This window comes from Betta splendens, chromosome 12 (genome assembly GCF_900634795.4).
Source record: "Betta splendens chromosome 12, fBetSpl5.4, whole genome shotgun sequence".
In the NCBI taxonomy this organism is placed as follows: Eukaryota; Metazoa; Chordata; class Actinopteri; order Anabantiformes; family Osphronemidae; genus Betta; species Betta splendens.
The window spans coordinates 9677530-9692913 of record NC_040892.2 but is presented as its reverse complement, the minus strand read 5'-3'; the positions used below and the strand labels follow the sequence as shown (position 1 = coordinate 9692913).

Below are 15384 nucleotides of genomic sequence, written 5' to 3'. Positions count from 1 at the left end.
GCAGGAGTGTCCTTCAGCTGAGTGGTCAGTGAGGCCGGACTAGAAGCGAGCGGGCGGACTCAGACCAGGCAGATGGCCAGAGCTGTTAGCCCCAATTAGGACCCGGGACCCTCCATGCACCTCCACAGCTCGGCCATACGGACACAGCACAACCAGGCCTTCGGGGGGCGGAGGGGCGTGCTGAGGGGAAAGGTACTGAAGGAGAGGACAAACAGAACGAACAAGATGGGCCGAGTGGAGGGGAAGTGAACGGAGGGTTTAAGGAAGAAGCCGAGTTAAAGCAAGTCATGCAAATGTGCATTTTTGCATCTTCATTGTTCTCCATTAATACCAAACACAGAATCAGTTACATTGTAAACCTTGTGTATCTGAAGATAGATTATACGCCACGGTGTCTGCTAAAGCAATCTATAATGGAGAGCCCAGACGTTTAATTATTCAGGTTATAAATGATAGCCAATTATATTTTAAATGGAAACAAAAATTCTACTTCACTGAAAATTCAGTGTTTAGAGAAACATAATTTAATTAGATGAAATTGTAATGTAAAGAGAAAGCATGGCTTATAAATCAAGAGGTTCTGTTTTTTTGTTTTTTTCAAATTAGGTCCTAAGCAGAGGGATCGGCAATGCATGCAAAATCCGATCAAATTTGCTTTCAAACGGACTGAAAAATAGAGCACATTTATTCTATTCCGCCTGTTTAGACATAAACAAGAACAGCGTTTTCTACATTTGCTTTCCTGCTTGATTTATTGCCATCCTCCTTTCCAGCAATCAATTTCTGTGTTTCAGTGGCATCCCCCTCCGCTCGGCCTTGACGCCTGCTTGGGAAAAGCAGTGCTGCACCCTGCTGATAGGCCTCGGCAGTGCAGCGGTGGGACGAGGCCTCCTTCGACCGAGCCCGAGTCACTCAAACACTGTGCTCTGATTAAGATCCGTTTAATAAAAATCTATAAACGCCATCGCGCCTCTGGCTTCCATCCTTTTTCACACTAAACCCAAACTCGCTGTCTCCTCCAAGGATGAAGATGCATTTCACTTTTTAATGCTGATGACCTTCACATCATGCTTCCTGTTTATGCATTCAGACGGATCTATGGCTCTGCCATGTGCCAGTCTTCCGAAACATACATGTTGGAAAATAGAAATTAAATGGATATTTTACAGGTGCTAAAACATATTCATAAATTAAATTAACACATTAAAATATATTGTAAATTAAATACAGGTCGACAACTGTGAAAACTCATTCCAGCTATTGAAATGTGAGGATTTGCGTTGCAGTATGTAAATGGAATATTGTAGGACATTTCAGATTTAAATACACAGCTTTTTAAAGGGGTTAGAGCCACACATGAAGAAAAAGGAAACAGAGCTGCTTTTACTACCGCGTTGTGAAGTTAAACAAGATAAGAACAAGACAAAAAACTGAAGGACAACAAGAACAAACTGAATATTTTCACAGAGAAGCTGGAACTGGTGATGTCTTGCTTTTCAAAAAAATTGGTAAAATGATGAATTGATATGCTAAATGTTTGCGTTGTGATGTAATGGTTTTTTCCCCTCCTGCCACTTAACTTTGAGTTTCAGCAGAGAGCATGGGACAGGGTCTTCACCATGACATGTTCCCGTCGGGAGCTAGATTTCCTCTTTGTCTCATCAGTGTCTCTTGTGCTTATGTGATGCCAGAGTCATCTGAGTTATTGGTTATTCTGAATGAAGTATGGGCTTATTGGACGCAAGTCTCGCTCACTGGCTCCCATTGATTTCCACTCACTCTTTCAGCTCCTTGTGCCCTTGTGCCCACGTGCAAATGTCTCCCTGCTCGTTTTTTTTGCTCTGCCTTCCTCTGTGTCCCCTAGTGTTTTCTACATTGTTCCTCTACTCCAGTGTGAATCTTTGCAGAAATTACACAGAGCGACAGAGCACGGTGCAGAGGGATGGAGTGAAAGACAAAGAGGAAGTGAAAGAGAGACAGAGGTGTGGAGGGAGAGACAGATGGGGGAGCAGAGATGAAGTGGAGGAGAGACAGAGCAGGAAACGGAGCCAGAGAGGGAGGTGTAATTATCTATCAGGTGTTCGGGTGTGCGTGACAGAGGAGGAAGCTCATTAGCACACTCTGTGTACACCAATTACACAGCCAGGCTTCTCGGGGCATTCCCTTGGCACGTCTGTGCGAGGATGTGTGGGGACACTCTTACTTTCTCATAGCCACATAAACACCGTACACGCAAAACGCGATCGTAAAACCCTAAAGATGGAAAAGCAGCTGAACGACGCAGTCACAAAACCAAAAATATCCAAACCAGACGTGTCTCAGAACATTAAGGGAAAAGCAGATGTTAAAAATGGAAGCATTCATGATAAGAATCAAGCTCCTGCATGTGTCTCACCTGTGGAAGGTGCTTTGGCTGGACGAAACCACTCCTACGTTGGCCACAGACAGGACCTGCTTCCTCACAGTCTGGACGGACGTGCTTGCCGTTGCCATGGTGATGGTTGCCGAGGTCTCATTCATGCCCAGGAGCTTACCTGAGAGGATTCTATTATTAATGCAAATTCAATGGTTCCATGCATTTTAAACTGGGACTTAGATTATTATTAACACAAACACACAGTAAATAAATTAAATGTAAAATGTTTATGGATTTTATAATGACTCTGCAACGATTAATACCGTTCATGAGGTTTCACTCACCAGTTACTAAAGTTGGCATGTGAGCCCAAGGCTCTTTGAAATGTGCTCTCTGACCTAACGGGCCAGAACATTCATCGTTGCCTTTGATTTACAGTAAAACTGATTTTAGCGCTCTTGTAGGGTATTCCACCAATAGTTTGTTGCTTTATCGTCACAAAACTACAGCTCATAACAAAGTAAAGTGGCAAAGACGTAAGCATTTAACCCTTACATCGCAACTTTAATTGGAATGCTTTACATCCATTATATTTATATTTTATTTGTGTCAAATTAGAAACAAATGAACTTTATTCTAAGTTGCATTATTTGATCGTGCAGGACCTTGTTTCAGGAGTGACAGCAATAGAAAATTAAAGAGATTCTGATTATTACTAAAACAAACAAAAAAAAAAGAGTAGCTGAAGAATACAATTGTGCCCCTATGAGTAAAAAACAAACAGCTGAAATAAAAAGATTCACTTAAAGGCCAAGGCTGAGTTCTTGTTCATGTACTGTACACAGGTTTGAAAGAAAGGAGATAAATAAGCACAAGTCAGGTAGAAGTAAAAGACATGCAAATATAATGAACACCTGTTAACTGGGAGAATTAACTTCACCCGTTATAAAGAAGCAATTTGCTAAAGAGAAAATCAAGTTGTTCCACTCGGTTCAGTCCCTTTTTATTTGAGTGCAGGGTGCATTTGGCAGAGAAAATGAATTCAGGCAGAAGCAGCATTTAGCAGGCACTCCAGAGCACCGTCAATGGTTTACATGTGCCCCCAGCTCTCAATAGCTGCCACAATGCGGCTCTACAGGTGTGTGTGGTGGTTCTTTGTCATCAAGGCACACTGCCTCTTCTCAGGCACTTAACAGTGTTTCTTACACAAACATACAAAAAGCTGGAAGTGTTTTTCAGGCTACCAGCAGTTTATTTAATTCTCAAAAGGACAACAGTGACTATATAATGAATGACCATTTGAAGATCTGAAGTCCCACATTATCACTTAATTTGGAATGAAACAGTTGTCAGTTTAATCACTGTTGAAGGGTAGATCTGGTGATGATTTATGTTTAATGGGTAATAAATCCACTTTAAACACAACCAGCAGAGTTTAAGACAGTTGGAGAAGACAGTGTGAAGCATTTATTTCTGTATATACTGTATGAATTTACAGCTGAACAACAGCCCTGCCAAGTCAAAGGTGATTCTGAATCTAAAAAATAACTATTCAAATTTCTATTTCTTGCTATGCTTCTCTCTCTCCCTTTATGAGCTTGACGTGGTTTGAGCTTCCAAGCGAGACGACTGCTCATTTTCCAGCCATGATGGTTGTACTTACCTTGCTCTTTGCAGAAGTCCTGCTCTGTCATAGTGCAGGGCATCAAAAGCTCTCCTACAGCAGGCTGGATAGACACATTAAACTGGTCCTCCTTGGTGCTGAGGAGGGAAACAACAGTGCAGGAAGAGTAGGTTATCTACTGAGAGTCAAAAAAAAAAGAGTTGGAGTAAATTAGGACTTTTTGTACGACAGAGTTACTCAGATTTACGTTGAAACACTGAAAAAAAACAGACTTTAATTTGAACAATTCTACATAGACCTGAGTGTGCACTTGTGTGTATTTATGTCGTGTTTGTATATTAAATGTTTCTCCTCCTCTGCTCTTGCTAACTATGCTCTGTGAATGGCATTTTGGGTCGGATTGATTCCCCCATCTTGAACAGATTTTCTGATAAGGTTATTGATCCGCTGAGCAGTGGTGCCAATGGCATTCAGCAGCTTGATTTGGGCTGGGGCTCATTACTGGAGGAATAATTGTTATCCGAGTGAACTGGGATCAATTGTGGCTGATGTCTCACCTGGGAGGGCTGGCACAGAGCAGGTAGGAAAAGGAGAATTAACGAATAGCAGAGGGGAGAAGGGGGGAAAAGTACGAGCAGGTGCAAATGAATGCAAAAGAGTGAGTGAGCCACACGAGGGAGAAGTAATGAGTTTGGATAAAGAATGAGTGTAGGCGTGGAATAAGGTGGTGAAAAAGACATACTGAAGGGTTGAAGGGCTGAGGGAAAAATGCTCCTGACTTGATATGAGTGGGTGTCAAGTTGTCCTACCACAACTGGAAGTTGGCTGCTTGCGTCGAGTCGCTGAAGTCAATACCCATGGAAACTGTCACCGAGGCCTCTGACTCCAGCCGCTCTGAGTGGGAAAAGGAAGAGCGCAGAAGGAAGAGTGAGTGACAAGGGCACAGTGTGCAGTGGGGGGAGTAGGTGGAGGGGGGGGGGGGGCGCAGCAGAGTGGAACAGACAAGCATCCACACCACTTGTGTTTTCACTTCACAAAGCAAGGCCACCGTGTGTGAGAAATCTATCCTTCAATCTCATGCCCCGCACTTCTTCAAGCCTCGGGGAAAGGGGGGGAAAAAGGGAACGCGTGAAGGACTAGCATATTTCCAAAACAACAGGGTTGTCAAAGAGCGCATCAGCATCAAGAGAGATGGGGTGAGCGAGACAGGACGAGCGGGCGTTAAGCAAAGCCACAAAGGCTGAACAGAGAGCGCGGACGGCTGCGTGAGGAGGAGGAGGAGGAGGAGCAGGGGGAGGTTAAGGATGAGAAGAACACAGACAGACACAAACATCCTCCTCGCTTCCCCAGTCGGCCCGCGTTTCTCTCTCCGTGGAGCAGGGCTATTTCACTGTATAACTCTTTCCACAGGCAGAGCAGAGAGAAGCTGGGACTCCAGAGAGAACTCTGCAAACAGAGCCATCATGAACTACCTTCCAATTCTGCCTTCACGCCTTCGCTAACAGGCTCCTCCTTAGGTTTTTACTTTATTTTTCATCCACAGCAGTTTCCATGAATTGTTAACCATTCAAAAAGCTATGAAGTTGTTAGTTTAGGATAAATAACAAAATACATGAAGGTGTTTGCAAATGTACTACAGCCCCCCTTCTTTGCAGGGAGATGGTCCCTGGTTGGATTCCTGCCTCTGGCACCAGGGGCCTCATGTACAAAGACTTGTGTAGATTTCCCACTAAAATTAGTGCAAATCTAGAAAAACTGCAGAAGTGAAAGATAAGATAATCGGACCTCTATCAGATCACCTAACAGGGCTATCAAATAGGTTTGCACCGTTTGGTGCATATTTTTCTATCCTCTCATCAAATTGCAGAAGTGTGTCTGTGTTCAGTGTTTATCATTCCCTTGTTTCCCATTTTCACCTTTTAGTGTCGCCAATGAACCAATAGCTATAAAAAAGTGCTTACGCAAAGCAGGGAGCTACGATAGACTTACGCTAATTTCTACTTCACATAGTTGTTGACACATCTGACTGTAGGCATAGATTTGTACTTTACCACCTTTTTGTGCGTAAAAACATTGGTACATGAGGCCCCAAGTTTGCTCAGATAAATTTAGATAAGATAAATTTCCCGCATAGCATTGTCTGTGTATATTTGCAACATGTTTAACTGTCTCCTGCAGTTCATTCCAGGTGTTTTTTTAAAAATTGCAATATTTTTTGGAATATTGGCTGGTTCTGGTTAAAAGCTTGACTGAGATCATACAAATCTATAGCTCACGCCTGTATAAATGCACGTCGCTTCCTCTGGACAAAGACAAAACATCTGTTTGTCCGCATCTCCAGTGTTCGCGTTGTCCGTCTGTGGCTTCACTTTTAGGTCTCACTTAACTCACTAATGAGTTACTCCAAACATTAACCCAATAACAAACGTCAGCTCAGTTACATAATTAAGACCAATATCAGGTGGAATGTTGTGTAGCGTCTTATCAAATATCACCTGCATGCATTATCTGCTTTCTAACATCACTACATAAAGCTTTGTCTGTTTTCATCCTGTGCAACTTACACACATCCAGCTCCAACCCCCCCCCTCAGCAGCCAGACTCAAATCGATCCAAATTACCCACTGTTTGCCTGCTTGAGTTCCTTTAATGCCCAATCAATCCCATGCAATTGACAGTTTTAATGTGCTCCACTGCACATCACGTCTGTGTGTGCGTGTACAAGAAAGAAAATCTTAGGGGAGAACTGTTTTCAGTTTCATGTTATACTGAGTGTAGCGATCATCCAAGAGTGCGACAAGAAATATGGAGATGGTGGATGCTAGCTTGTCTGGATCGATACTAACGAACAGGGATTAGCTCTAGTAATATTGGCTGTTTTCACATTGGGGCAATGGGACTGGGCTATTTGCTGGGCCGATGGCACACAGGATTAAAGGTTTTTGATAACATCATTATCATTTTATATCTGCAGAGAAAACAATCATTGTATAGGCAGAGCTGTTTAAATGCCAAAAAGCCAGTGTGCTGGAACAGAAGCTACAGGTCTCATTTCTTTAGTGTGAAGCCCTAAATCAGCAAATATGACACTGGATTCAAGATGGAGCCACCATCATTATCATGTGAAACAACAGCAAGCTCAGTCATTACACATCAAGGCTACAACTTGCATATACCACGAAAATGAAGATGTAACGCCACTGTGCTTTCTAGAAGACTGGAAAAGAGAACAATAAAACAAAAACATTCAAAAAATGCAAATCTGTCATGTTGATGAAGGAAGACTGATCTGTGGTGAATCACATACATGTGGTGCTCACTCATACTCACCGACGGTGTTAAAGCAGTGGATGTTGAGGCTCGCAGGGTTTCGGCCGCCTATGTGGATCTCCTCCAGGCTGTGGTCCGAGCTGTTGGTCAGCGTGACCTGTACGGCCACCATGCTGGGCTGGTACAAACACGGCTGCCTGGGGAAGTGGTACTTGGCAGAGAGACCTTTTCCTGTCATATGGTGCAGCAGCTCATAGGTTTTCACGGGTCCGAAAGTGGGAGTGGTGACCTAGAAGAACAGACAAAAAAAGTGGCCAAACACGGATGAAAAGAAGCAGCAATGTGTTTGGTTTATACATATATGTCAACACTTAGAGCAGGAGGAGGGATGATAATAAAAACAGCACAGGCACAGGGGAGTTTTCTATATCAACACAATATCCAGGGGCGCCTTGTACATTACGGCACAAATGCATCTACACAAGAGGACAGATTAATACAAGAATCTCCGGTCTTTCCATCACGTATTTTCATGCAATTCACAACGTCCAATCAGCAGACAGCGCGGAGCACTTCTGAACAGAGAGAGATTGAGGGTTGGCTAATAAACCCCCCTCCAACCCTCCCTTCATTAACTCCGTGGAGTAAAGAGAAGCCCATTTAAGAAACGTCCCAATCAGCCCAGTTAGATGGAAATGGGCTGCACACTCAGTCAAAGCAGGCTGAATAAAAACAACCTCTAATGAATAGAAGCACAAGTGGCTACACGGGCCAAACCTGCGACTCGCGGGCCTTTATGAAGGAGCTTTTACCTTTGCAGACGCAGGAAATTGCATTATCTTTGAGAGATGTGGAACAGGGAGGTGGAGGAGGCGATGCATTTCTTTTTTCCCTCGACAAACAGTTGCTTAAAGGAACATTGTTCGCGCTCAGTTCACTTTTTCCACTTGATGGTGGCACCTGTCGACTCTTGCTAGAAAAAAAATGGGTCAGGGCCTCACAACCTAAGCTACCAGCACAAAGATTTAACTGCTTTTTAAAAAAAGAATAAATCTCACTGAAACAATAGAAAGAAGGCAGAGGGTGGAAAACCTGAAAGCAACAGTCAACTATTAAAGGGTGTGAACTCGTTTGGCTAATCAGCACTCCATCAGCCAACCAACGAATTATCTTAAAACCTCTATATCAACAGGATCTATGTTGCTGTTACTGTAGATTGCTGCAGTGGTAAACAGGCTTGTGCCACAGTTCAGGTATCATACAGGCACCCGTATGCTCCCAAGTCACATCAGGAGCAAAATAAACTCGCAGATCAACACCGTCCTCCCGTCCCCTTGACAGGCTAGCAGCGTCTCCTGTGCCCCGGCTGCCCAAGCGCCTGTAAAGGAGGTCAAGTAAACATTTGTTGCTGTGCCGTAACGCCGCTGCGCCCTCGCAGGCGCCCGTCACGCCGCTGCCAGTCCGCAAATTTATTGGACCACTTTTGGATGTGTCAGAGCAGTCGCTGTCGATAAAGCTGGCCGTAATGCTCGCCACGCCATCACAGCGGAGATTTACCTCCCTGACACATCCCGCTTCAAGGTCCCCCGTGTCGCCTCGTTGCGAGCAGGCGGCAGCGACAGCGGAGACAGGACGGGGCTTCAAACGGCTTATTATCACCAATTTGACACAGTGGGCCGTTAAAGGCTGACACGAGGGCCCACACAAGCCCCGTCACCTCTCCATCCTCTGTTGTTCCGCTGTACAGAACAAGCCCATAACACCTCAAGTGTAAATAAAAGAAGGAGAGGGATGTAACCTTGACTCCTCTGTCAATCTCTGTCTCATTTTTTCCCCCTTTGGCTTTGACTCCCATCCTACTCCCCGGACAGGAAGGAGGGAGGTGACAATGAGGGAGGAAGTTGATTGAGAGGCTCTATTATGCATCAACTTAAAGGAAGCTCCTGTGATGGATGACACAGACACCAGTCACCTTCAGAGCCCGGACGCCACGCTCCCAACATCCTCTCTGGCAAATGACCTGAAAATACCGCTGACATATTCAAAAGGGCTAAACCAGAGGCGGGCAGCCTTGTGTCGCGCGCATAGGAAGACCAATTTAGAAGAAAAGGGTGTGGGGCGTACAGAGATGTATGGGCATATATTGAAAATCCATTTCTGTTTTTTCAGACACCATCTGCCTCCAAAAACAGGGACAGGATTTCATTATGCTCTACAAGAGTTGTGAAGATTAAGGTAAAGGGACATGTGTTTGACTTTAGGGTCTAATTGTTCCCTTCACTCAGAAGATGACAATTAATTGCGTCAGGAAGACCTTGACTGCAAATTGAATTAAATAAATGTTACTGCAGCCATCTAAAACTACTATAATGTAACAAGAAGCCAATGCAGTGCATGGAGACAAAGGGTTAGCTCACCTATGCCAATCTGTCAGTAAATTAGATATTCTAAATTGATTAATTTAGATTTTTTTTTCATTAAAGAACATTAGCAATAATAGATGATTGTTATTCAGAAACAGTGTCCTTCATCAAGCTTTAGCAAGTATTGTTAAAGAAGCTACAGTGTCGTTTCATTAGCACAATTTGTAAAGTAACTGGGCTGCAGCTATCCATTTCGCCATCATTAGTCAGCTGATTACTTTGTGATTAATCAATTAAGTGTTTCATCATCAAAATATTAGAAATACTTAAATATTGTCAGTGTAAAGCCCAAAGATATTTCAGTGCAAAAGCTATAAAAATGCTTGTGGTTGATAAATGACAAACTAATCGCATCGACAATCTGTTTGTTGGATAATGAATTTAGTTCAATGCAATTATAAACTAAAAATGCAATTTGGATTCTAGGTAAGAATGTAAACTAGACAACAAATGATTCGTTTTCTGAAACAGAGCGCGTTTCCTTTGCTTTCACTACATCAAGAGTCTTTAGACTGAGAAGAGCATAAACTAGTGTTAAAACACCCAATTAAAAGCCATTGACAAGTCTAACAACACTACGGGCTGCAGTATCAAACAAACACCAAACCTGTCATCTGCTTTAAATTTTCCAGAATTATGTTTTTATCATTCAATATACAACACAACAACCAATTCAACAGGTTTTAGTGCTTATTGCAACTATAATACTAAGTTAATACCTGATTGAAATGCTGATTAAAACGGTGGTTAAGATTAAACCAAATCCTCATTGTACTACTTTATATGTACGTTATTATACACGATACCTGCAACAAAGCATATTTTTGGTAGCAAGAATATTCTAAAATGAACTCACTAAAACTATTTAATGCTCCAGCAGCTGCATTAACACACCGTTATTTCCCAAACTACCAACTTGCCATAGAAGTAACTGGCTTTTCTTCAGGTGAGCATTTATAGCTGTTTAAGAGGCAATCTCTGCAGTTTGAGTGGCAGCGGGAGGTTTGGAGGGCAGGAGCCGCTGTATTCGTGGCACTCGGGCTCCTTTTGCTGATTCATAATTAGACGTGAACCCAGAGCGCCCACTGCGGGGAGGTCAGAGAGGTGAGGAGGGAGACGAGAGAGGAGGAGGGGGTGAGCTGGCGCCCGCCTGATGGACACCAAATGAACAAATTATGATGGCCCCCTCTGGGCGTGATGGGGTCAAACGCCCTGTGCCCCGCCGCTGACAGTTCAATTTCCCCCCAACGCAGCGCCATTCGTCCACTCCTAATTATGAATGAAAAGTTATCAGCCTCAGCCACCCCCGCCGCACACACGGACAGCGGTCGGAAGGGGTTTGGGATGGGGTGGAGAGGGTGGGGGATTTAAGAGGCATTTGTGAGAGATCCTAATGTCAAAATGTTATTAGAGAGAGCGGTAGCATGCAGAAACTGGGGAGAGGAGGAGGAGGTGGGTCAAAGACAGTGACCAGGGTTAATCTAAATGTCTTTGATAACCATGCAGTAATTCTCTAAAAGGACCAGAGCGCTCAGCTGAGACAGACTTGCTGCCTCTGTGGGCAGATTGCTGAGAAATAGAAATGACACAGGGGCCAGAGTGTGTGTGCGCGCAGGCTGATATGGAAGTGTGTGCACGCATGGGGAGGGGCGTGTGTGAATAAAGGTGAGCTTATTTACCCTTGTCTATGAATCCTGATGCCCATCATGTATTTATGCATAGAATTGACTCTAAATAAGATGTTGATGTGCAAAAAGTTCCCTTTCCTAATCTGCATTTCGATTCTCTATTACTCGCTGGCCTTCACCTGAGGAGGAGAGAGTGACTAACAAGACTCGCGCTGCATAAACGCTGGCCTGAGAGCAGCTGTCAATCATACTGACTGACAGGCGGCAGGACTGAAAGGCAGACTCAGAATATAGAGTAACTCGCCACAAAGCTGAACACAGCAGAGTTGGGACAGTGTAGAAGCTAAACCTTCACCTGAAGGCATGCAAACAAATGGAACAGTAGCAAATCAGTAGATTTTTTATGGTCAGTTTGGTTCCATATTTCTTTACACTGTAAATAAATAAATAAATAATAACAGTAGTAATACTTTTGAAGGAAATAAAGCTGTCCTCAGAGTCCTTCCTTCCTACTTTTGTGGTTTGTTGATTTTTCTTTCTCTATTAAGCAATCAGTCTAGTTTTTTCACTTGATGCTGGTTTAATGAAAACAATTCTGATTAATGTAAATAAAAAACTCTGAGTGGATTTTTGGTAGTTAAATGTCACCTTTTACATATTTTTGATTCAATTTGTTCTCAGACATTTTAACAAAATAAGTAGGTAAATGTTTATATACTATAGAAAACGCTATATAACAGCTTGCGCAACTAATTTTTTTAATTTTATTGACTGTAAAACTAATTTCCAGAATAAAAACAAATCAATCATACTGCGATTGGATACAAATGTTTTGTGTCTACAAAGATATGTTGAATATTGAAAGGATTAAGATCTAGCAGCAGGTTTGCTACAGAGCTGCTTTTGAAACACAATTGATACAGCAACAGCAGAAAGAACGGTCTGGACATTCATTTCCCTCTCCTGGGAGGACAAGACAAGGTACAAAACACACCGAACGTGCAGAACTGCTCACATACGGAGGAGAGAAAGGAGCCGTCACACTAGGAAAGGTCAACCATCAGATATACACAACACAGAGACACAAGGGACGCAACATCTGACAGAGAGAGATGGAAGGTGACAGAGAGGAGGAGAGCGATAAGTGTGTGTGGGGGGAGCTGTGGGTAGACTTATAGATGAGACACAGAAATAGAGTTCAAGGGTGTGGATGAGCAAAAGACAGCCAGGGTGGAAGAGACAGACTATAAAAGATAGAGGAAACAGGGAGAGCAGTTGCACCTTCCTCACTGGCTATAAATATAAGAAGGCACTAAAGGTCAATAGTTGGCATGTGGGCCAGAAATGTTCCACAAGGGACAGAGGCTCATTTCACCATCTCGTAAGTTGCTCTGCTGTTCTGTCACATCAGGCACAGAGGAGTGACTCACTCAACACACACCACAAGCCTGTGTCTCACTGCACAAGTACAGTACACTAACCTGGAAGGAGGTGGAGACGTTGGAGAGAGACAGTCCCTCGAGGTCGGACAGGAGGCTCGATGACACGTATGCGGAATTCGGAGCACTCGTTGGTGCAGGAGAAACTGAAGTCCAAACAGAAATCAGAAAATGATATCAGACACAAAACTTTAAAATCAAAGGCACAAAGAGGTTCAGGAGGCTGTGACATCCCAGAAAGAAAAATCTTTGTAAAAGGAGGCCTCTGTCCTCCTTGGATTTAAGAAACCCCTCCCTGTTTAGTTGAGGAAGGATGGGGGCGTCTTATGCTGTAAAATGAAAATGTTACCCAGTAATCAGTGAGCACTAAATCTCAAACCGCGTGAGGTGACTGCGTCGGTAAAGCATTTCAGAAAAACTCACAGTCGTCCAGGTCCAGGAGAGAAACTTCGTTCTTTGGCTTCTTTTCCACCTGAAAAACAAACACAATTTGTAGGAGATGACGTAAAACAAAAAGGGCTGAACTGTACTGGAAGTGTGTGTTGTGCTTTTCAGGCAGTGAAATGTTTCAATTTCACTGAAGGTTACACAACGCACACACACTCACACACACACACACACACAAAAACAGATACTCTGCATTTATATGTAACATGTCTGGAATTCTCAATAGCCACTCATGCTCGGCGTCGTGTCACAACCGATACACACCAGCTCGCACATCTAAGCCGTGCTTGTCAAGTGTTGACTTGTGGGAATTACAACACGAGTACTTTTATCACCCTTTCTCCACACCCTCCTAAGCAACCAAGGCTCTATTCACATCACATAAAGAGCCATAAAATCCACTCTGCATACTCTGGGCTCAAGAAAAAACAACAACAACAACAACAACAACAATAGAGGGACAGAACAGAGCGGAATGAGCATAAAAACAAACAATAAAGTTAGAGGCCGTATCTTATCAGATCTTCTCTGATTGAGCCTGGATGGTGGTAATAGAGACGGAAACCTTGTTAGTAAATGGAGGTCTGAGAGAGAAACACAGTGCGGTGTACAGAAACAGATGCATAATTCATAGGCCTGGCCCAAATGACAAAGTGTATGAAATAAGAATTTCATAGTGCAGAATGGAAAAGGGAGGGTGGGAAATAACAAGATCAGCATAACAGGTGAGGAAAAGAAGGTGCGAGTAGAAGAAGAGGCAGACAAAAGAGGAAGGAAGACAAAAATAAGGCGGCTAAAATGGAGGCTAAATTATATTCCACATCTCTAAATTGAGATTTCAAAGCTTCTGTCACATACTGGATGGACTGGGGAAGTCAAGACATCAAGGAGTCTGATGATTAACTCACTGTAATTTACACTGGTTGTCCTACACCAGCCCCCCTCCACCCCCCTCACCCAGCGAAACTGTAACGTCACCTTGGGCTTGGACTTGACCTGGATGTTTTTATTCTGCTGCACTTTAGGAGGATCTGAATCCAAGCTGTCCTCAGAGTCCGTCTCTGAGGAGCTTTCAGCCGAGGAGCTGCTGGCCCGTTTGACGGGCCCGTTACCGTTTTCATCCGAGTCGCTGAAACAAATGAAAGGACACAAAAAAAGATTCAGACATGAGGTGGATGGAATCAGTAGAATAGGGTTTGAAATAATACCGCACCTGTTTACGCCGTACATGCACAGCCTGTGTGTACAAATCTTGCACCACCGAGTGAAGCAAACTAAAAACATTGTTTTTCCTTTTCCATCCAAACTGAAAGCTTGAGCTCAGCTTGGTCAAAACAACAAAGATCAATCTGTTTTTATTTGTGAAGTTAATTCAATGTTGCATTCACTCAGAAAGATCTTTTCCATCTTTCTCCTCTCTCTTCCACTTGCTCTGTCCCTCCTCAATTTGTCCTGATAATGAGTGTTTACTCCGCCTGCCTGGGATTTTCAGCCGTTAAATTAATGGGGGAATTGTGACGGTAACTGGCTTTTTAACTTGGGCGATGATGAAAAGCCAGTATTAATTTGGCCTACAGATTTCATTTGCTGCGAACAGGAAAAAGTGATATAAATCACTGTGGGCCTGATTAGGCCCTGCCTGAAATGACTGGGCCATAATGAGGGCATTATGCTGTGTTTGTTGTGGAAGCACTGGGGTGAGTTGCTCTAATTACTGTGTGTATGTGTGTGTGTTCGTGTTTGTGTGTGTTTGAGCACTGGGGTGAGTTGCTCTAATTATTCTCTCTAATGGAGAGAACAGGGTCAGTCGGCGGCCTGTCACACAGCGAAATCAGGTACATTGGGCGCGGGTTTGTGTGTCCGTGGGCAAATGAAGTAGAGTGCATAAGAAAGTAAATTTGCCAGCGCGTAGGAGAGTGTGCGTGAGCATATTCAGTAGTAATGACTCAAATCTCATTCATTGGTAACACCAGGCTGCTAAATGGCCAATCAAAAGTCATTATCCATTAGCCATGTAAATGTGGGTTACAGCTACTGGAGGAAAATTCTCCTTGATTAGCTTGTTAATGGAACTCACACTAATGATATTCCAGTAGCTCTGCCAGCGTGACAGCATGTGCGAGTTTGCGCGTGCGTGTGTGTGTGTGGCCAAGACAGAGGTGTAGCAATTTCTATTATTAAAAAAAACTTAAATGTA

At 43.4% G+C, this 15384-nt stretch overlaps 1 protein-coding gene across 3 annotated transcripts in view; it reads right to left on the bottom strand.

Annotated features, from left to right (window-relative positions):
* The window catches only part of ap3b1a (adaptor related protein complex 3 subunit beta 1a), a 38533-nt gene that overhangs the window by 5485 nt on the left and 17664 nt on the right, over positions 1–15384 (bottom strand). For all 3 annotated transcript variants that reach the window (XM_029168755.3, XM_055513405.1, XM_029168754.3), the window contains exons 20-26: positions 14166–14316; positions 13164–13212; positions 12783–12886; positions 7311–7539; positions 4790–4874; positions 4020–4117; positions 2396–2534 (exon numbers count right to left, since the gene is read on the bottom strand). In XM_029168755.3, coding sequence (XP_029024588.1) covers positions 2396–2534; positions 4020–4117; positions 4790–4874; positions 7311–7539; positions 12783–12886; positions 13164–13212; positions 14166–14316 — 855 coding nt within the window. The remainder of the gene's footprint in view (positions 1–2395; positions 2535–4019; positions 4118–4789; positions 4875–7310; positions 7540–12782; positions 12887–13163; positions 13213–14165; positions 14317–15384) is intronic.